Below are 16,238 nucleotides of genomic sequence, written 5' to 3' on the forward strand. Positions count from 1 at the left end.
TAACATCTCCACATTCCCAAATATACATTTATGACATTCTTAAACAATACAAAAACAAATCAGCAACCAATATAGCCACCTTTCTTTGCAAGGACACTCAAAAGCCTGCCATCCATGGATTCTGTCAGTGTTTTGATCAGTTCACCATCAACATTGCGTGCAGCAGCAACCACAGCCTCCCAGACACTGTTCAGAGAGGTGTGCTGTTTTCCCTCCTTGTAAATCTCACATTTGATGATGGACCACAGGTTCTCAATGGGGTTCAGATCAGGTGAACAAGGAGGCCATGTCATTAGTTTTTCTTCTTTTATGCCCTTTCTTGCCAGCCACGCTGTGGAGTACTTGGACGCGTGTGATGGAGCATTGTCCTGCATGAAAATCATGTTTTTCTTGAAGGATGCAGACTTCTTCCTGTACCACTGCTTGAAGAAGGTGTCTTCCAGAAACTGGCAGTAGGACTGGCAGTTGAGCTCAACTCCATCCTCAACCCAAAAAGGCCCCACAAGCTCACCTTTGATGATACCAGCCCAAACCAGTACTCCACCTCCACCTTGCTGGCGTCTGAGTCGGACTGGAGCTCTCTGCCCTTTACCAATCCAGCCACGGGCCCATCCATCTGGCCCATCAAGACTCACTCTCATTTCATCAGTCCATAAAACATTAGAAAAATCAGTCTTGAGATATTTCTTGGCCCAGTCTTGACGTTTCAGCTTGTGTGTCTTGTTCGGTGGTGGTCGTCTTTCAGCCTTTATTACCTTGGCCATGTCTCTGAATACTACACACCGTGTGCTTTTGGGCACTCCAGTGATGTTGCAGCTCTGAAATATGGCCAAACTGGTGGCAAGTGGCATCTTGGCAGCTGCACGCTTGACTTTTCTCAGTTCATGGGCAGTTGTTTTGCGCCTTGGTTTGTCCACACGCTTCTTGCGACCCTGTTGACTATTTTGAATGAAACGCTTGAATGTTCGATGATCACGCTTCAGAAGCTTTGCAATTTTAAGACTGCTGCATCCCTCTGCAAGATATCTCACTATTTTTGACCTTTCTGAGCCTGTCAAGTCCTTCTTTTGACCCATTTTGCCAAAGGAAAGGAAGTTGCCTAATAATTATGCACACCTGATATAGGGTGTTGATGTCATTAGACCACACCCCTTCTCATTACAGAGATGCACATCACCTAATATACTTAATTGGTAGTAGGCTTTCGAGCCTATACAGCTTGGAGTAAGACAACATGCATGAAGAGGATGATGTGGACAAAATACTCATTTGCCTAATAATTCTGCACTCCCTGTAAAAGCAAAAACAACTTTAGCAGGTTTTCATGGATCTCATAGGGTTCTACTCGTAAAATGTATATTAAAAGCACATTTTAATGCATATTTTTAACATTCTTTTGCAGGATTGCATCATTCATTCCCAATTTTTATTTTAAAACAAAGTTGAATTTTGGTCAAATTTGAGTCTTGAGAATTATTTTCAAAATAATGTTAATTTCTCTTTTAGTTGGGTGCAAAATATCATTTTAGCCAGTATTAAACTGAACTCTGCCCTTTGAGCCTTTTGGACTTGGGTTTATGTTTACTGTGTGTGCGTGTGCGCGTGTGCGCTCTTGCATTTGCCTGATGGGTTTACCAAACTGGCAAAGTGTTTGGTGGATAGAGACTCTCCTCTTCTCAGGAATGCAGGGAGGAGGAGTGCAGCAGGAGATCGAGGCATGCTGTGACAGTCTCCCACCCTGTTTCAAGCCCTTTCACTTTTATCAAGCTTCTTTTAATTCAGCTCCTTTTTTTTCTTAATGTTTAACTTTCCTGATCCAGGACTGGCCAGATTCTCAACCCTCTGATCTGAAGGCTCCCTCATGCCCTCCCCATTCTGGCTCATTCCTGCTGACATTAATCCATCCAGTATCCATGGAGCTGGTGATTTATAACTGTCTGGACACGAGTCTGGTATTTCTCATCTCAGGTCTTCTGATAAAGCCATTCTTCTCCTTCAGCCGTGACCCAATGAGGACGCGGTCTCGCGTGTCTCTGCTCCTCTCAGCAGACATCTGACTGAAAACACCTGCATGCCACAAAGTCCAACAGCTGAAAGCTTGAAAATCCAAAGTGACCTGATTGATAATTGGATTATTTCTGCATGAATTCTTAAGTACAAATGGAAAGGCAATTAGGCAGACAGGTATTTCTCTTTAATGTCATTGCTGCTGTTAAATGGACCATATATTTGAATCCTTTTGTGTTTCCTTATGAATTGTGCAAGCAGGAAAAGCCAAGTCAGTTGTAACTGGATAGATCTCATTCTTCTGACCTCCTAAAGCTCATTTTTCATGTAGTTCTTGCTCCTCTTTGGTCTTTTGTTGAACTATCGTGTGCGAAGAGCGAGGGCATGTCTGTGCATGCTGCCCATCCCCTTCAGGAATGCAGAGCAACGTAGGGATGAAGACAAGGAGAGGAAGAACAAACACCTCTGAGATGAAAGGGAGAGAATGCACAATAAAAATTAAGGAAAATCAGGCATTTATAGTCTAAAAAATGAAAAGGTATTTTGGGGGGGCTGACGATACAGCCCTCTGTGGCTCAGTTTATCATCAATCTGCAGAAACGTACCAGAGGTTCAGGGTTTTGCAGCAAACATTACACATTTTAGCATTTAAATTACCCATATGGATTATTTTATTTATCTGTTTGTAAATCTCTTGAAAGAGTGACCAGCAAGACCCTTATTAATAGTGTAGGAGGTTGCAGCAGAGGTCGCTGAGTTCAGTTTTGACAGCATCTAGCCCTGCTGACCTTTATTTATCTGGGTATTCAGAAACCCACCAGGGACTGAAGAACCTCAGTCTGAGCTGTTTTCTCTGGCTAAGTCCATACCTAAACACACGCCTGAATGTAACCCAGCAACACTTTGAACTTTAGCTGCTTTTTAATATTTGATTTTGGCTTCCCTGTGAATTAGTGCCCGCCCTTTATGTTGTTTAAATGATTGGCAGAAGTTTAACTGAGCTGCCTGCAGCCTCCCAGGATGCATCAGCGAGTGTTGACTCATCTGCAGCTCGCCCGGATTCGTGTTTTTCTTTGTTTTAAGTAGGTGGAATTTGTTCACCGACATTCAGACCCAACCTGTTGGGCCGGGCCGGTGGAGAGACCAGTTCTGGTCAACGTTTATTCTCCCAAAACTGAAAACGTTTTAATATTTAATGCCTGTTTTGTTTTAATGATGCGAAATTATATATATTTAAATATATATATATATATATATATTTTTTTTTTTAATTATTATTATTATTATGTTGTCACAAAAAATTGCAGCGGATTAGCTTTACAAAGAAAACCCCTATTGCGTCAGTAATGTTGTAGGCATTCTTTAAATTTCTTGAATGCTTCCTTTCTCACCTTTTTTACCATACCTAATCTGTTATTCTGATAATTTTTTGCTGTTGATGTAATGTTTTTATCTCCATATTCATTTTTTGGTAGAATTTTTAGCTGATTACAGCTTCAACACCTGCAGCATGACGTCAGTATTTCCATTGGGCTTTTATTTCTTGGTTCCTTGTTGTTTGGTTTTGTTGATTGTTGTTGTTTCATCCCATTGTGGCTATTTAAATTTAATCTCATTTTTTGTAGTTGTAAAAATCTCTGTAATTTTGTCCATCTGTGGATATTTTTGATAAGTTAACTGCAATCCTAATAAACATTTAGCTCTGAGGTTTAGCAGGAAGTGGCTGTGCTTAAATATGTACGTCATGGTCTGTGATAAACGGACCTAAAGACTCATGTCTGCTCATCAAACAACAATTTCGTAACATTTTTTACCTTTTCATAATCTAAATCCAAAAACTGTCATTTTCTAACATATCGGTCCAATAAATTAAAGTGGGCCGATATTGACAACCAATATTTTTTTTCATTTTGTTTCCATTTGTTTTCCTGTTTCGGGGGGTGGGTGTATTTGATTAGCCATGTGAATGTGATAGTGATTGTATTCATCTCAGAAGCATGTGTGTGTGTGTGTGTGTGTGTGTGTGTGTACATGATGTAAATTCAGCTTTAATAGTTTTCTTTTTATAAAAAATCTGATTTTAGAAGCATTAGTGTTATTTCATCGGTATCGACAAATATCGGTTATCAGCCATAACAGCGATATTAATAACGATATTGGCCCAAAGATTTCACATACCTTATATATAAATAAATTCCTTTATTTTTCAGAATTGATCAGAACCTCGTTGGTACACAGATGGCGTACTTTATGTGGTACTACAGGCAGCACATAAATGATGAAGGTTAAGTGGCCATGACGTCAGATCGGAGCAGGAATAGTGAACCGTTGTCAGACAGACAGGAATTTGGCCATTGGCTTCCATCCACGTCTGACGTCTCCGTCTCCACCTGCTCACGTAACAAGACAAACAGCCGTGAACGTTTGACTCCATGCCACCTCCTTTAGTCAGAGGGGGACTTTTGGGTTGAATTCTGTTGTTAAGTGATAATTGTAGAGGTCTGCGCCAAGCCCCCATGATCACGAATGGAGGTTTTCTATTTTAAGTGACGGCACGGATCTAATGGTTAGAAGCAAATTACTGGAAAGTTCCCTGATCATGAGATTTCCGTTACAACAGTACAGTTTTCTCAGGATTCTTCTTCACACCTTAAACAGGAAATCAATTCAGTAGGAAATCAAGTTAATATTTGTTTTTGTTTTTTAATGTTGAGCTTTATTCAAGTAAAATATACATTTCTACTTTTTGTGTTGAGATGAAGCTTTTAAACTCTGTTTTGCGTTCATTTAAAATGTGACTAAACTAATAATGGTAATATTTTTCCATTACGTGACTCACTTCAGCTGGGACATTCCCTTGCATAAAAACCACCATGACAGAAGAATGATTTTATTTTGGTCACTCAGATAAGATCATGTTTGGGTCACATGCTGCGTGTAGATGTTACATGCTCCCATTAGCCACCTGTGGGTGTGAGCAGCAGCCCACACACGTCACAAGGCTTGGATTTATAGTTATTTAGAGTCCAGGGTGTAATTTATCAAGGTGATCGAGGATACTTTTTTTTACATGGATCACAATTGACATGTATGGCTTAAAAACTCAAAAGAATGAATTTTACACAGATTTTCTCTTCTTTTGCTGCTGTTTTGCAGTCAGAAGCCATTTAAGCCCATTCAGTCATCTCGTAAGGCAGGCTTTTATTAGTGACGATGTGTTTTTTTTACCTTTAATCTCTGGAAATATCCATCGAAATGTTGTTAACAATAATAGTAATAAAATTATGTCCAGTCGTTGAAAAATATTGGCGGCTTTGTAACATATAACATAAAATATGAGTCTAAAGTACATAGGGCATGGGTCTAGCATCTTTGGGGGACGCGGTGCCATATTAGACACCATGTTTCCATCTGGTCGGCTCGGGGTCCTGCGCCTTTCAATGATGTCAAACTAGATGATTGTCTTGATGTACGACTTATGGAAGTTACGTTACCACGTTCGAAAACATTTAGGCAGTAAGAAACATGAATTTAATAGCAAGACTGCTAAAGTCTTTACAAAACCTATGTGAAAGAACGGAATAAAAAAAAAGATGCAATAGATTTTGGCCAAGTGGTATTGCCGTAGTATGATGAATTCATCAGTAGGTGCAGGACCCTGAGAAGATCTGAAAAATACAGCGCCAGTCACCAGTTAGAATTTACTGAAGGACCATCAAAGTCTGAGGGGTCACGCCAAGGTCGCATGCTTTCTGCTCCACAGGCAACATTTACCGTAATGTTGTTTTAAACTAGCGACAGAGAACTAGACCAAAGTCTTGCTTTGCAAAGTTTGGTCAAGGAACGCTCCACTGGAACCTCTGCAGCCCCTAACAGTATTCTGGCTGGCCAATCACAGCTCTCTAGAGGGGTTTCAAACACATAAAGAGCTGTGATTGGTCCATAATGGTGGGCCAATCATAGTGCTCTATCTGCTTAGTGAACAAATCACAGAGCTTAATCCGCTTTGTGGGCCAATCAGGGCACTCTATATGCATGGGGGGTGGGATGATGCAACAGAGTGAAACAAGATGGCGACAGCTCGTTAGAAACAGCTTTTACATCAATTTTGGACTATTAGATCTTGGGCTTCATTAGAATCAGGAGCAGATAGATGTATTTCAGTGCTTTTTTTTTTTTTAGAAATAATTGTTTTCTCCTTCTTCAACTGCGGGCCGCCTCCTTTACCGATAGCTGTTGCGGTGAGTATGTCACATTCATTGTCCAGTAGCATGCGGAGATCATTTGAAAGACAACGGTAGAACCCGCCCCACAACCGAGAGCCGTCAATGGAGCGTTGCCAGACTAAATAATACATTTATTTAGTCTGGCTTGCCAAGCTAGACAATCACAGCAATATGGTGTAAAACTACCCAGAAATGTATGTACTGCCCCCTAGTGCCAGGAAACTACACACTACCCAGGGTTTCCCCCAGCGCTTAATAAGCCTGGTGGCCCGCCAGGCTTTGCTTGGCCACCTGCCAGGCTAAGCGTCATGCCCCGCCCCCCTCCCTGACCCTTCCGTGTCCGCTGACATGAGCGGCACAGCGAAACTAGAGCCCTCCATCAACTGATACTGGTGAGAAACAGCAGCGGAACATGTGCAACCGAACTCCACCCCCACCCCAGCTCTCACGGAGGAGCCCTGCGGGATGGAGCGCGTGATCCCCCCCCCCCCCCCCCCCCCCCCCCCCCCCGACGGCCGAATCCGCCAGGCTTAACTCATTTTCTGGGGGAAACCCTGCTACCACTTTAAAGTACCTAAGTCGATAAGCAGATGCACGTGAATAGATGGTATTTTCATTACCCTTTGGTCTGGAAGCATTTTATTGATATTAAGAACATTTTTTTCACTTGTAATAACCGTGTAATATATGAACCCCAGCCCCCACCACAAACCAGTTCTGGTAACGGACCGTTGCATCTCCCCTCCTGCTCAGTCTCGTCTGCTCATGCAGTTAATGATGAAGCCACTCTGCACATACTCAGACTCACATGCACCCCCTCCCCCGTCTGTGTAGTTTTCTTTATTCTTTGTGGTCCTGACCAGCTCCTGCTATAATTAGCACCATGGAAAAAGTCAACGCTCTCTTCTGGTTCCTCTGGGTTGTTTTTTTTTTTTTTACTCCTCATTTATGGTGAAGGCAGGAACCACTTTTTAGGATTAGATTATATTTGTCTCAACATTACAGGTTATACATAACAGAGTTGCAGAGAAATGTTAGTATGTAAATATATTGCAAATTACTTATTATATGCTTTAATGTAAATTTGATCATTTAAATATATATATTTTATAAAGTTAAAGCAATTTCAGTACACCCTCTTTGTGCAAAACGCCATCAGTTATGCAGGATGCGTAGCATTCCTTATCAACTCATTCGATCACACAGGAGGTTTAAAAATATAGAAGATATATTTCAGTTGATTTGGTATTCAAAAAGAATGATAAATGATCCGCACTTGTATAGCGCCTCTCAGAGTAAGGACTCCAAAGCGCTTTATGTTACAGTGTATCATTCATCCATTCACTCACACATTCACACGCTGGTGGGGATGAGCTACGATGTAGCCACAGCTGGCCTGGGGCGCACTGACAGAGGCGAGGCTGCCGAGCACAGGCGCCACCGGTCCCTCCGACCACCACCAGCAGGCAAGGTGGGTTAAGTGTCTTGCCCAAGGACACAACAGCAGCATTCTCTGTCCGGAGCCAGGATCGAACCTGCAACCCGATTACTGGACAACTCGCTCAACCTGTTGAGCTACTGCTGCCCCGAAACGCTCTCTGTTCCTGCTGCACAACACACACCTCTTCATACCCTAATTTAACCCCCATAAGAGGACACTTTGTTACCTTCATACACTAAATCAACACAATCTCCGTCTCATGTAGCCGCTCGCCTTAAGCCACAAAGAATCCGCCGCAGATCTCAGATCAGGTATTTCTGTTCGGCTTTAGAACGTTGACAATGAGAGGTGACGGAAGAGGAAGTGGGAATGTGTGAACTGAGCAGCCGAGTGAAGAATAAAAGACTGGATCGAGACCATAATTACAGGGGAAAGCTGAAGTTTGGCGACAGAAGTTGCAATTGTCTCATGAGTTGAACTCGGTCAGTTTTTATAACCTTTTGTTCAATTTGTTCCCAAATGCTGTTGTCTGAGCTCCTTGTTGACTATTTAATTAGAGCTTATATTTATCTTTTGCCTCAAACTGTAAAAGTTCTCAAATTATTGCTCCAAAGAAACCTCGGTGTGTGTGTTCACAGATCTGCCTTTAGCTCTCCAACGGGCTGTGTTTGATTCGCCCACTGGTTCCTCAGCCCTTCCTGCCGTGTCTGAACACGCCGTCATAACCGGACTCCAGGGTAGTTTCAGCAGCTCACCTCACAGTTTTAGCATGAACTATAATGGTACACTTATATTTTAGATGTGATTGCATATAAACTAGTGGCTGAGCTTTAGTGTTTGTTTATCCTATTTTTATTTTAAATATGTTTGGTTTTGGTTCTGATTTGTCATCTAAAGTGTTATTCATGGGTTGTTTATATTTTTATTTCTACTTATTGGCTGAATAAAAGTGTGATTTTCAGTCAACCTGTTTCTTACTCATCAGAGGATAAGACCAACTACATGGGCTGACTTCAACGTCACCAAGGCCCGCCCACTTGGTTCAAGCTCCTGCTCTGATTGGGCCAGAGTAAGGGGGGGGGTGGAGCTTCTTTAAGCTCTCCCTCAAAAGTTTTTCTTTCTCCTGTAAAGTGAGTCGGAAGCTTCCCTGAGCCGGAGCTCTGTGTCTTTGTCGGACAGGCCAAATGTAAAAGAGCTGAAGGAGAGAGTCTGACTTATTTTCTTCATGTTTTGAACTATGGTCAGAGATCACGCCTTATTTTCTTTAAAGAAGAAGGACATGCACCCTCAGAAAAATCCTAAAAACACATTAAGTTGCAAAATGGTTCTTCAGGCAGTCGGAAAAGTGCTACGGTAAAACAGTTTTCCCTTGGATCTGTATTTTAAAATAACTTTGATGTAGAGAATTTGAATGTAATACGTCATTTTTATTTTCTCCATTGTCTTAAAACATGACCTAAATATGATTCAGAGTTGTTTATATGTGACGTCTTCCACGAGTTTTCACACGTAGAAGTAAATTACTGTCTGGTGATGATGTCTCCGAGACACTCGTGCGTCCTCGTGTAGACTTTTCAGTCATTTAGGACATTTTCACTTGGAGCTCGGAGTGTTGTTGTTGTTTTTAGGCATTAAAATAACCGTGGCAGCGTTTTTTTACTCTCGTTTGACTGGTATGAAACGAGAGATCCTCCTTAAAACCAGAAGGAAATTGGTCCAGCTTTAACTCCTGAGGGAGCTCGGTGCTAATCATTTCACGTGTGTGTGGAGTGTGTTGTGGTGAAGTTGTCCTTTACCTTATTTTTTTCCAAGCAGCAGCCTACAGGGAGCATACCTTAAAACCTGTTTTGTTCTGCAACACAATGGGAGTGTTGCTGTCGATTGCGGAGGGAATATCATCCTAGCGGACGATAACGAGCATAACTTAAAGTGTTATTGGATTTTGTCGTGTCTGTTGCCAGACCTGAAGCGAGTGGAGACGAGCCTATCCACTCCTGATCAATCAGGAAGTTGAAATTTATTATTGTAAAGACTGCTCAGCCCTTAGGAAATACACTACAGAAGCCCAAGAGGGACAGTTTTTGTGCCGAAGCAGCTGCTTAGTTTGGTAGGAAGTGTCGAGAGTCTGTTTATGAAACTCCTAGCCTGTTTGGAGGCAGGTGTATATATAAAGGTAACTTGCATTAGTACGGCTCCTCTAGCTGGAGGAAAAACCTACACAACCAGATTAAACAAACACCCGTTTAGGTTTTAGAGTAGACTTTATTAATCCCACTGTGGGGAAATTCACTTGTTACAGCAGCACGTTTATCCATCATATTATCTTTTACAGCTAGATTCTCTTCATCTGTCAATAAAAGAGCCAATCGTGTTGGCATTTGCTGCATTGTTGAGCAGCAGTTTTGCACTGTGGCATCGCAGACCCCCGTGCTTGAATACGTGTGTGTTGTGATGCTGATGAGGCTCCATTATGATGCTAGCAGTGGGGAGTTCCTTCTGTACTGTGTTGGCCCTCAGAGTCAATGAATGGGATTAAGCAGGAGATTGGAAGAGGAAGATAAACAAGCCAGAGCTACTGTGGTATTGTGTTGTACTCCTACATGGCTACATTTCTCATTTACTGTATTTTTTTAACCCTCTTAAGGCAAAAATCAAGATTTTAGTTTAGTTTCTGAAACGATTCCTACAGCGACGTGGCCCAGCTGAATGTTCATCTTGTTGCTAGCCGTGTCTCTTTTTAGCCCCCGCTGCTGCTGCGGTTTTGCTCGGGTCTGCTCAGACTGCCATTTCCTCCATTTGTGGTTTTTAGGGGGAAAGAGGCTTTGGATCTTGGAAGAAACAGACGGGTCTGAAACATCCGGCTCACATCAAACCTTTTGTTTCCTACGCTTACTGATGAAAAAAGGGGAACATGTATGCGTCTGGTTTAAACGTCTAATCAGTGTGGTGGAATACTTTTTATTATGGTTTATTTCTTTTTGAGAAGAGGAACAAGTTGAAGCTAACCTCTCCAATCTCGTCATAAAGTTGCTGAGAGAACACAGCGGTTTGTTTTCATCAGCTTTTCACTGTTGGAGATCACATCGACTGCATCCATATGTTAATAGTTATTCTCTCTGCAATACAAACAAACAATTTAGGGAACTGTTGTGCAACTTCTGGCTTGGCAGGAGCCATCGGCTTCGGGGGGGGGGGGGGGGGGGGGTCATTACATGGGGTTATTAAACAGTTGTGTTTTAACATCACAGCAGGAACCAGTAAAAAACAATTGTTTTCATGCAGGAATGCTGGTGGATTCTTAATGGAGATGATGGTGAGTTATGGAAAATCGGCGTGTTTCGAGCACAGCCTCACTGAAGGGCTGATGTTTGTGCCTGAGCGGAGGAAGTGACGGCTGTTTTGTAGTAAATTGTTGTACTTCTGAGAAAGCATTTGAGCTAATTCGTTAGCGTAGCTGTGTGTGAACGAATGACCCGTACTTGTATAGCGCCTCTCAGAGTAAGGACTCCAAAGCGCTTTACACTACAGTGTTTAATTCATCCATTCACATGCACATTCACACACTGATGGTGATGATGAGCCACGATGTAGCCACAGCTGCCCTGGGGCGCACTGACAGAGGCGGTGTGTAATGCGTTCCCTTGCGGCTCCAGGGTTAATTGGAACCAGGTTCTGTTAACGAGACCGGATTGTAGACTGGCTCGTTTTTAGAAGTCTTCTTGGTTCATTTAGCACACAGCCACTAATATTTGCACCAGTCTGAGGCCTAGAAGCAGTTGTCTGTTTGCACAGTCTTGGTGGACGCAGGCGTGCAGAAACAAACACCCAAACCGGACAGAGCTCACCTATTCTCCGTTCCTCCCACGGCGTCTGGTTCAATCAGGTTCGTGACACAGCTGTTGACACCAGCTGGATCGGCCTTGAAAACTGAAAGGATGCTTGAGGCAGTGTCCTCTGTGTGTGTGTGTGTGTGTACGTGCGTGTGCGCGTGTGTGAGTGAAAGAGGAAAGGTAGTAAATGAAGATCGTTGGACAGTGGGGGAGGTTGTTCCTGGGAACAGCGAAAGGGTAAAAGTGACGAAGAGTTGAACAGCTGTTGAGGTGGTCACTCTGCAGCCTTACTGCTTCGACTCCACATTCACAAGCCTATTTCCTTATATAAACTCAGATAAGAGCTGTTCTGAAGTCAGTTTTAGACATTACATCACTCTTAGGCCTGGTTCCAGACAGGCTGTGGTTCCCCCAGTAGTTAGGTCTAATTTAGCCTCTGATTCTGCCTTGTGGCTGGTCCTGGTGTGCCCCTGATCTGGTGGGAAGAAAGCAACATCTGCTGCCTTTTATGGTATCACTTTTTCCTCTGAGAACTGCATGTGTGTGTCAGAGGAGCCATGTGTAGATGAGGAAGTTTTCTTCACGCAAAGATAAATAAGTAACTTTAGAATTTAACCTCCTTTTTAATGATGAACCACGCAGAAGTTCTGCAGAAGGAGGCGTTTGTGCAGAAATTTACGAAAGTGTAAAAAGAGCAGGGCAGGAAATGGCTCGCTGAAACAAAATGTTTTCAAAGGGATCTTTTAGGAGTCGGTCAGTTTTTCCAGGAGGCGTAGCAAAGTTAGAGAGTTGACGGCATCTGCGGATGACGCTCTCCGTGGGTAAAGCTTTTTCACACGACGGCACATGTTGCTCATGTCGAAAAACCGCGCCAACCACATGGATCTGTGCCCTTACCAGCAGGCAGAAAATATTCAGAGATAAGATTCTGGGGCTGTTTCACCCTGAACAATGAGATTTTCCAACAAAAACAAGGAAGAAGTTTTTTTTTTCCAAGACGAGGTTAAAGATTGAGCAGAGAAGGTGAAACAGAAAGGAAACGGTTGTTAATGATTAGCCAGTCGTTTTCTCTGGTGTGTCCTTGGATTTTAATCGAGGACGAAACAAGCTCAGCTGCAGCCTTGAGAAATCATGACACAATGAACCAGAACCGAAGTGATGCTGAGGTGTTGTGATTGTGCAACTGTGGGAGTTTCAGTCTGGGATGCTGCAGGAATTCACATCGTCTGACCAGAGAGGTCTTAGATGTTATCAAGGAAGACTCCCGGTTCTGTTTCCGTCTACACGCTGACGGGACCTCCCTTGTCAGCTGAAGTGAAAAGCAGGGAACTAAAACTCCACGGAGCTTGTGAACACCATCCTCTGGCTGAGACACCTCGTGCCTCTCAGGCCCGTCATGTTTTCAGAGTGTTTATTAGTTCCCATGGTTATCAGCTGGACCCGAGTCAATCTAACGCCCCTTTCTGTTCCTTTCTCCCCTTCCGTCCCTCCCATCTAATTCCATCATTGGAAGCCAATTTGTAATGTTGTAAATTACGGATAAGTCCTGCAAAGATACTTTTCACGTACTTGGTCAAACCCAGAAAGTTGGGAGACTAAAACCAAAAATAAATAAAGATTATTAGTGTGTTTTAATTGGAGACAAGAGAGTGAGACTTAGAGTGGATGACAGCATGGAGGCTGGAAATGAGGGTCAACAGAAGCTCAGTAAATTCAGGAGGAAGAATCTAACTCCCTTGTCCCAAAATTCCCAAACAGCAGTGGAATAATGCTGGTTGGTCTAAAGGAAACTAGAGCTGTTGGGAGGACTGGAAGTAGAGATGTTGTGATTAATCTGGATAAAAAGGGAAGGGGCTGCACTCGTCTGTATTTTATGTAAAGGTGTTCAGCCTTTGACCTGCTGCCACCACCAACGGGAGATGGGAGTAGGGGGAGAGGTTATACAGCCCTGGAAGTGAAGGGGCGGTGTGATATGACATCCTCTTTCTAAAACTAACACTGGAAGTGCAACGCCCTGTAGACTGTGTCTGGGTGGAAGCCATAAGGCTGACGTAAGGTCAGAGGTCAGCAACGGTGATCAGACACAGACGAGTCTGTGAGATTTAAGTTCCCTCTTTTTGAAAACGTCTGTTTTTACCCACTTATCCAGGTCGCGGGGTTAACGGCTCCAGCAGAAGGACCCAAACCGCCCTTTCCCAGAGAAGCTCCAATAGCAGGATCCCCCAGCGTCACCTGGCTAACGTGGAGTTCTGATCCCTCCCAACATGTCCTCGGTCGACCGTGGGGCCCTCCTGTCGACCGGACGTACTTGAAACACCTCCTCTGGGAGACGTCCAGGAGAGATTCTCACCAAATGCCCAAACCACCTCGAACCAGTTCAGTGGCCTAATGTTTTGAGTGTTCACCTTGAGACTGGGGGATAGTGGGTTCAAATCCATGGTCGGGTCATAGCAAAGACCTCCCTGCGTGACACTCGGCATTAAGGGATTCGATTGGGGGCATTAAACCACCAAAGGGTTCCCGAGCATGGCCTAGTCTGCAGCTCATCACTCCCCCTGGGGATGGGTCAAATGTGGAAAGCAAATTTCACACACCAGTGTGACAGTTGGCTCCTCTTGACGAGGAGGAGCAGCAGCTCTACTCTGAGCCTCTCCCAAACCTCTGAGCTCTTCAGTCTACCTCTAAAGCTTGGTTTATGCTTGACGCATTCACTTTCCGTGCGGTGATGCGGCTCGCGGATGGAACGCGCTTCACAACTCGCAGCGTTTATGGTTCATGCGGCTCGTCTCTGCGGTGAGCCAATATTCTCCCAAACTGAACGGGGCAGCATGGAGCTCTACAGCATGCATCCAACACTACACCATAGTAGAAGTAGAAATTACTGTTTACAACATGGCATTTCAGCATTTTTAACAGCGTCGTCTTTTCCGACAGTGCGAGCTATTTCTCTCCAAGAATTATTAACTACATGTTGATCACGGTGATCTCTGAGAGCTGAATCATACAAATGTCTGTATTTACGAACCTCTGCCATACTAGTTCTTGCCGGTCCGCCATGTTTTTCCGCGTCTGTCCGTCCGCGTGGTTAGAAATTTTCCGAGGTGCGCGTTGCGGAAATTCTGGGCCGTGCGGAGGCGCGGTGGAGGGGCGTGGTTGTTAAAATGACGCAACTTTTCCCGCGCGGAGCCGTGCGGACCTCGCGGACGCGTCAAGCATAAACCAACCTTAAGGCTGAGCCCGCCCACCCAACTGAGGAAACTCATTTCTGCCTTCTTCTTTACTTGTGATCCCGATTCGCAGTCCTTGTCATTTTTACTCTTGTTTTACAGAACATATTTTAGAAATTCTAACCTCTTCCTTTTTTCTGTCTGGCAGGAAGTCGAAGACGAAGCCGAATGGAAAGAAGCCACCTGCAGAGGAGAAGAAGCTCTACTTGGACACGGAGTTCACAAAAATCCGCGTGGTGGACTTTGACCTGAAGGAGCTGGTGGTGCTGCCCAGAGAGATCGACCTCAACGAGTGGCTGGCTAGCAACAGTGAGTGGCTGAAACTTTGGTAGAAACCACAGCTGTAATCATCACTCTTTACCTGTCGGAGCATTTTAACAGTGTCGTTTTCAAATGGAGGACTGGGGATCGAGTCTCGTTAAAAATGGACTGCTCCTTCAGGCGTAGCATGTGCTCCAGCTTGTGTAATTTCCTGCAGGGGTTTGGAATTGTTTTCCAAAATCTGCACGCACTTGTCATCCGAAGGTAACAAGACATTCCAGCTGTGTAAGTGATCCAGGTCCTTAACAGTACCCAGGCCTGGCACCGTCCCCCTTTAACACCACACATGGGCTCCTTTAACACGTTTGTTTACCGACGCTCGCTGATATTTAGCTGTGAGATTACGAGCTTCGTTTCTCAACTCTAGTGAACTCACATCTGCCTTGGGGATTAATTATTCTCACGAGGGGTTCTGTTTTCCTTGGATTTGTTTTCGTTACGTTCTCAAACCGGTGAGGTGCTTGCAGTCATTTTTACCCTAATAAGAATAGAATGTTGCTCTAAGCGTCTGTTTAACATGACACCTCTGGATAGTCTTTTCTACATTTAGTTTTTGTTCGCTGCTCTGGAATGATCGAGTTAAGCAACACTTTTCGTTGGGGATCTCCCTGGGTGGTAAGCTGGGAGCAGGAATGCCGCCCGACTAGAAACCTACATTTCACACATCTGACATGCGCATCACTTTTCCTCTTTGCAGACGTTTTCTAAGGTTTCATCTGTATTAAATATTTCCTGCAGTCACCTTTTGATTTTTATTTTTTTTTTTTTTTTGCTGTAACCATCTTAGAATTTAATTACGCAACTACGATTCTATTGTTTCTGATCAGGCGGTGACGGTTCACACTCAGATATTTGACCTGATTATTTTCCTCCCGTCATTGATGCCAGGCTGTGATGCGTGTCTCTTATCTGTCTTCCAGCGACGACGTTTTTCAATCTTATCAACCTGCAGTACAGCACCATTTCAGAGTTCTGCACCGGGGACACCTGTCAAGCCATGACCGCCTGTAGCACGTAAGTTACCTCACACAGGTGTGCCTTATTTATAACTCGCCAACCGTTGGTTTATTCATCGGGAATGTTGTTGCCCTTTGCTCGGATCACGAAGGAGCGCTATAAGTTGTCAGGGAGCGTTGAATCCAACCTCTAAATATGTCAAATGGGTTCATTTGTTTTAAATTTGTTT

The 16,238-nt window shown here is 43.8% G+C and overlaps 1 protein-coding gene across 4 annotated transcripts in view; it reads left to right on the forward strand.

Annotated features, from left to right (window-relative positions):
• Positions 1 to 16,238, forward strand: part of mob2a (MOB kinase activator 2a) — a 65,938-nt gene that overhangs the window by 46,893 nt on the left and 2,807 nt on the right. For 3 of the 4 annotated variants that reach the window (XM_015964904.3, XM_054733256.2, XM_054733257.2), the window contains exons 2-3: positions 14,880 to 15,040; positions 15,973 to 16,066. In XM_015964904.3, the coding sequence (XP_015820390.1) occupies positions 14,880 to 15,040; positions 15,973 to 16,066 (255 nt within the window). Of the gene's footprint in view, positions 1 to 8,716; positions 9,028 to 14,879; positions 15,041 to 15,972; positions 16,067 to 16,238 lie in introns of those variants that run through there. The other variant, XM_054733255.2, reaches the window with a different exon arrangement.

The sequence above is a fragment of the Nothobranchius furzeri genome, chromosome 4, assembly GCF_043380555.1.
Source record: "Nothobranchius furzeri strain GRZ-AD chromosome 4, NfurGRZ-RIMD1, whole genome shotgun sequence".
Classification (NCBI taxonomy): domain Eukaryota; kingdom Metazoa; phylum Chordata; class Actinopteri; order Cyprinodontiformes; family Nothobranchiidae; genus Nothobranchius; species Nothobranchius furzeri.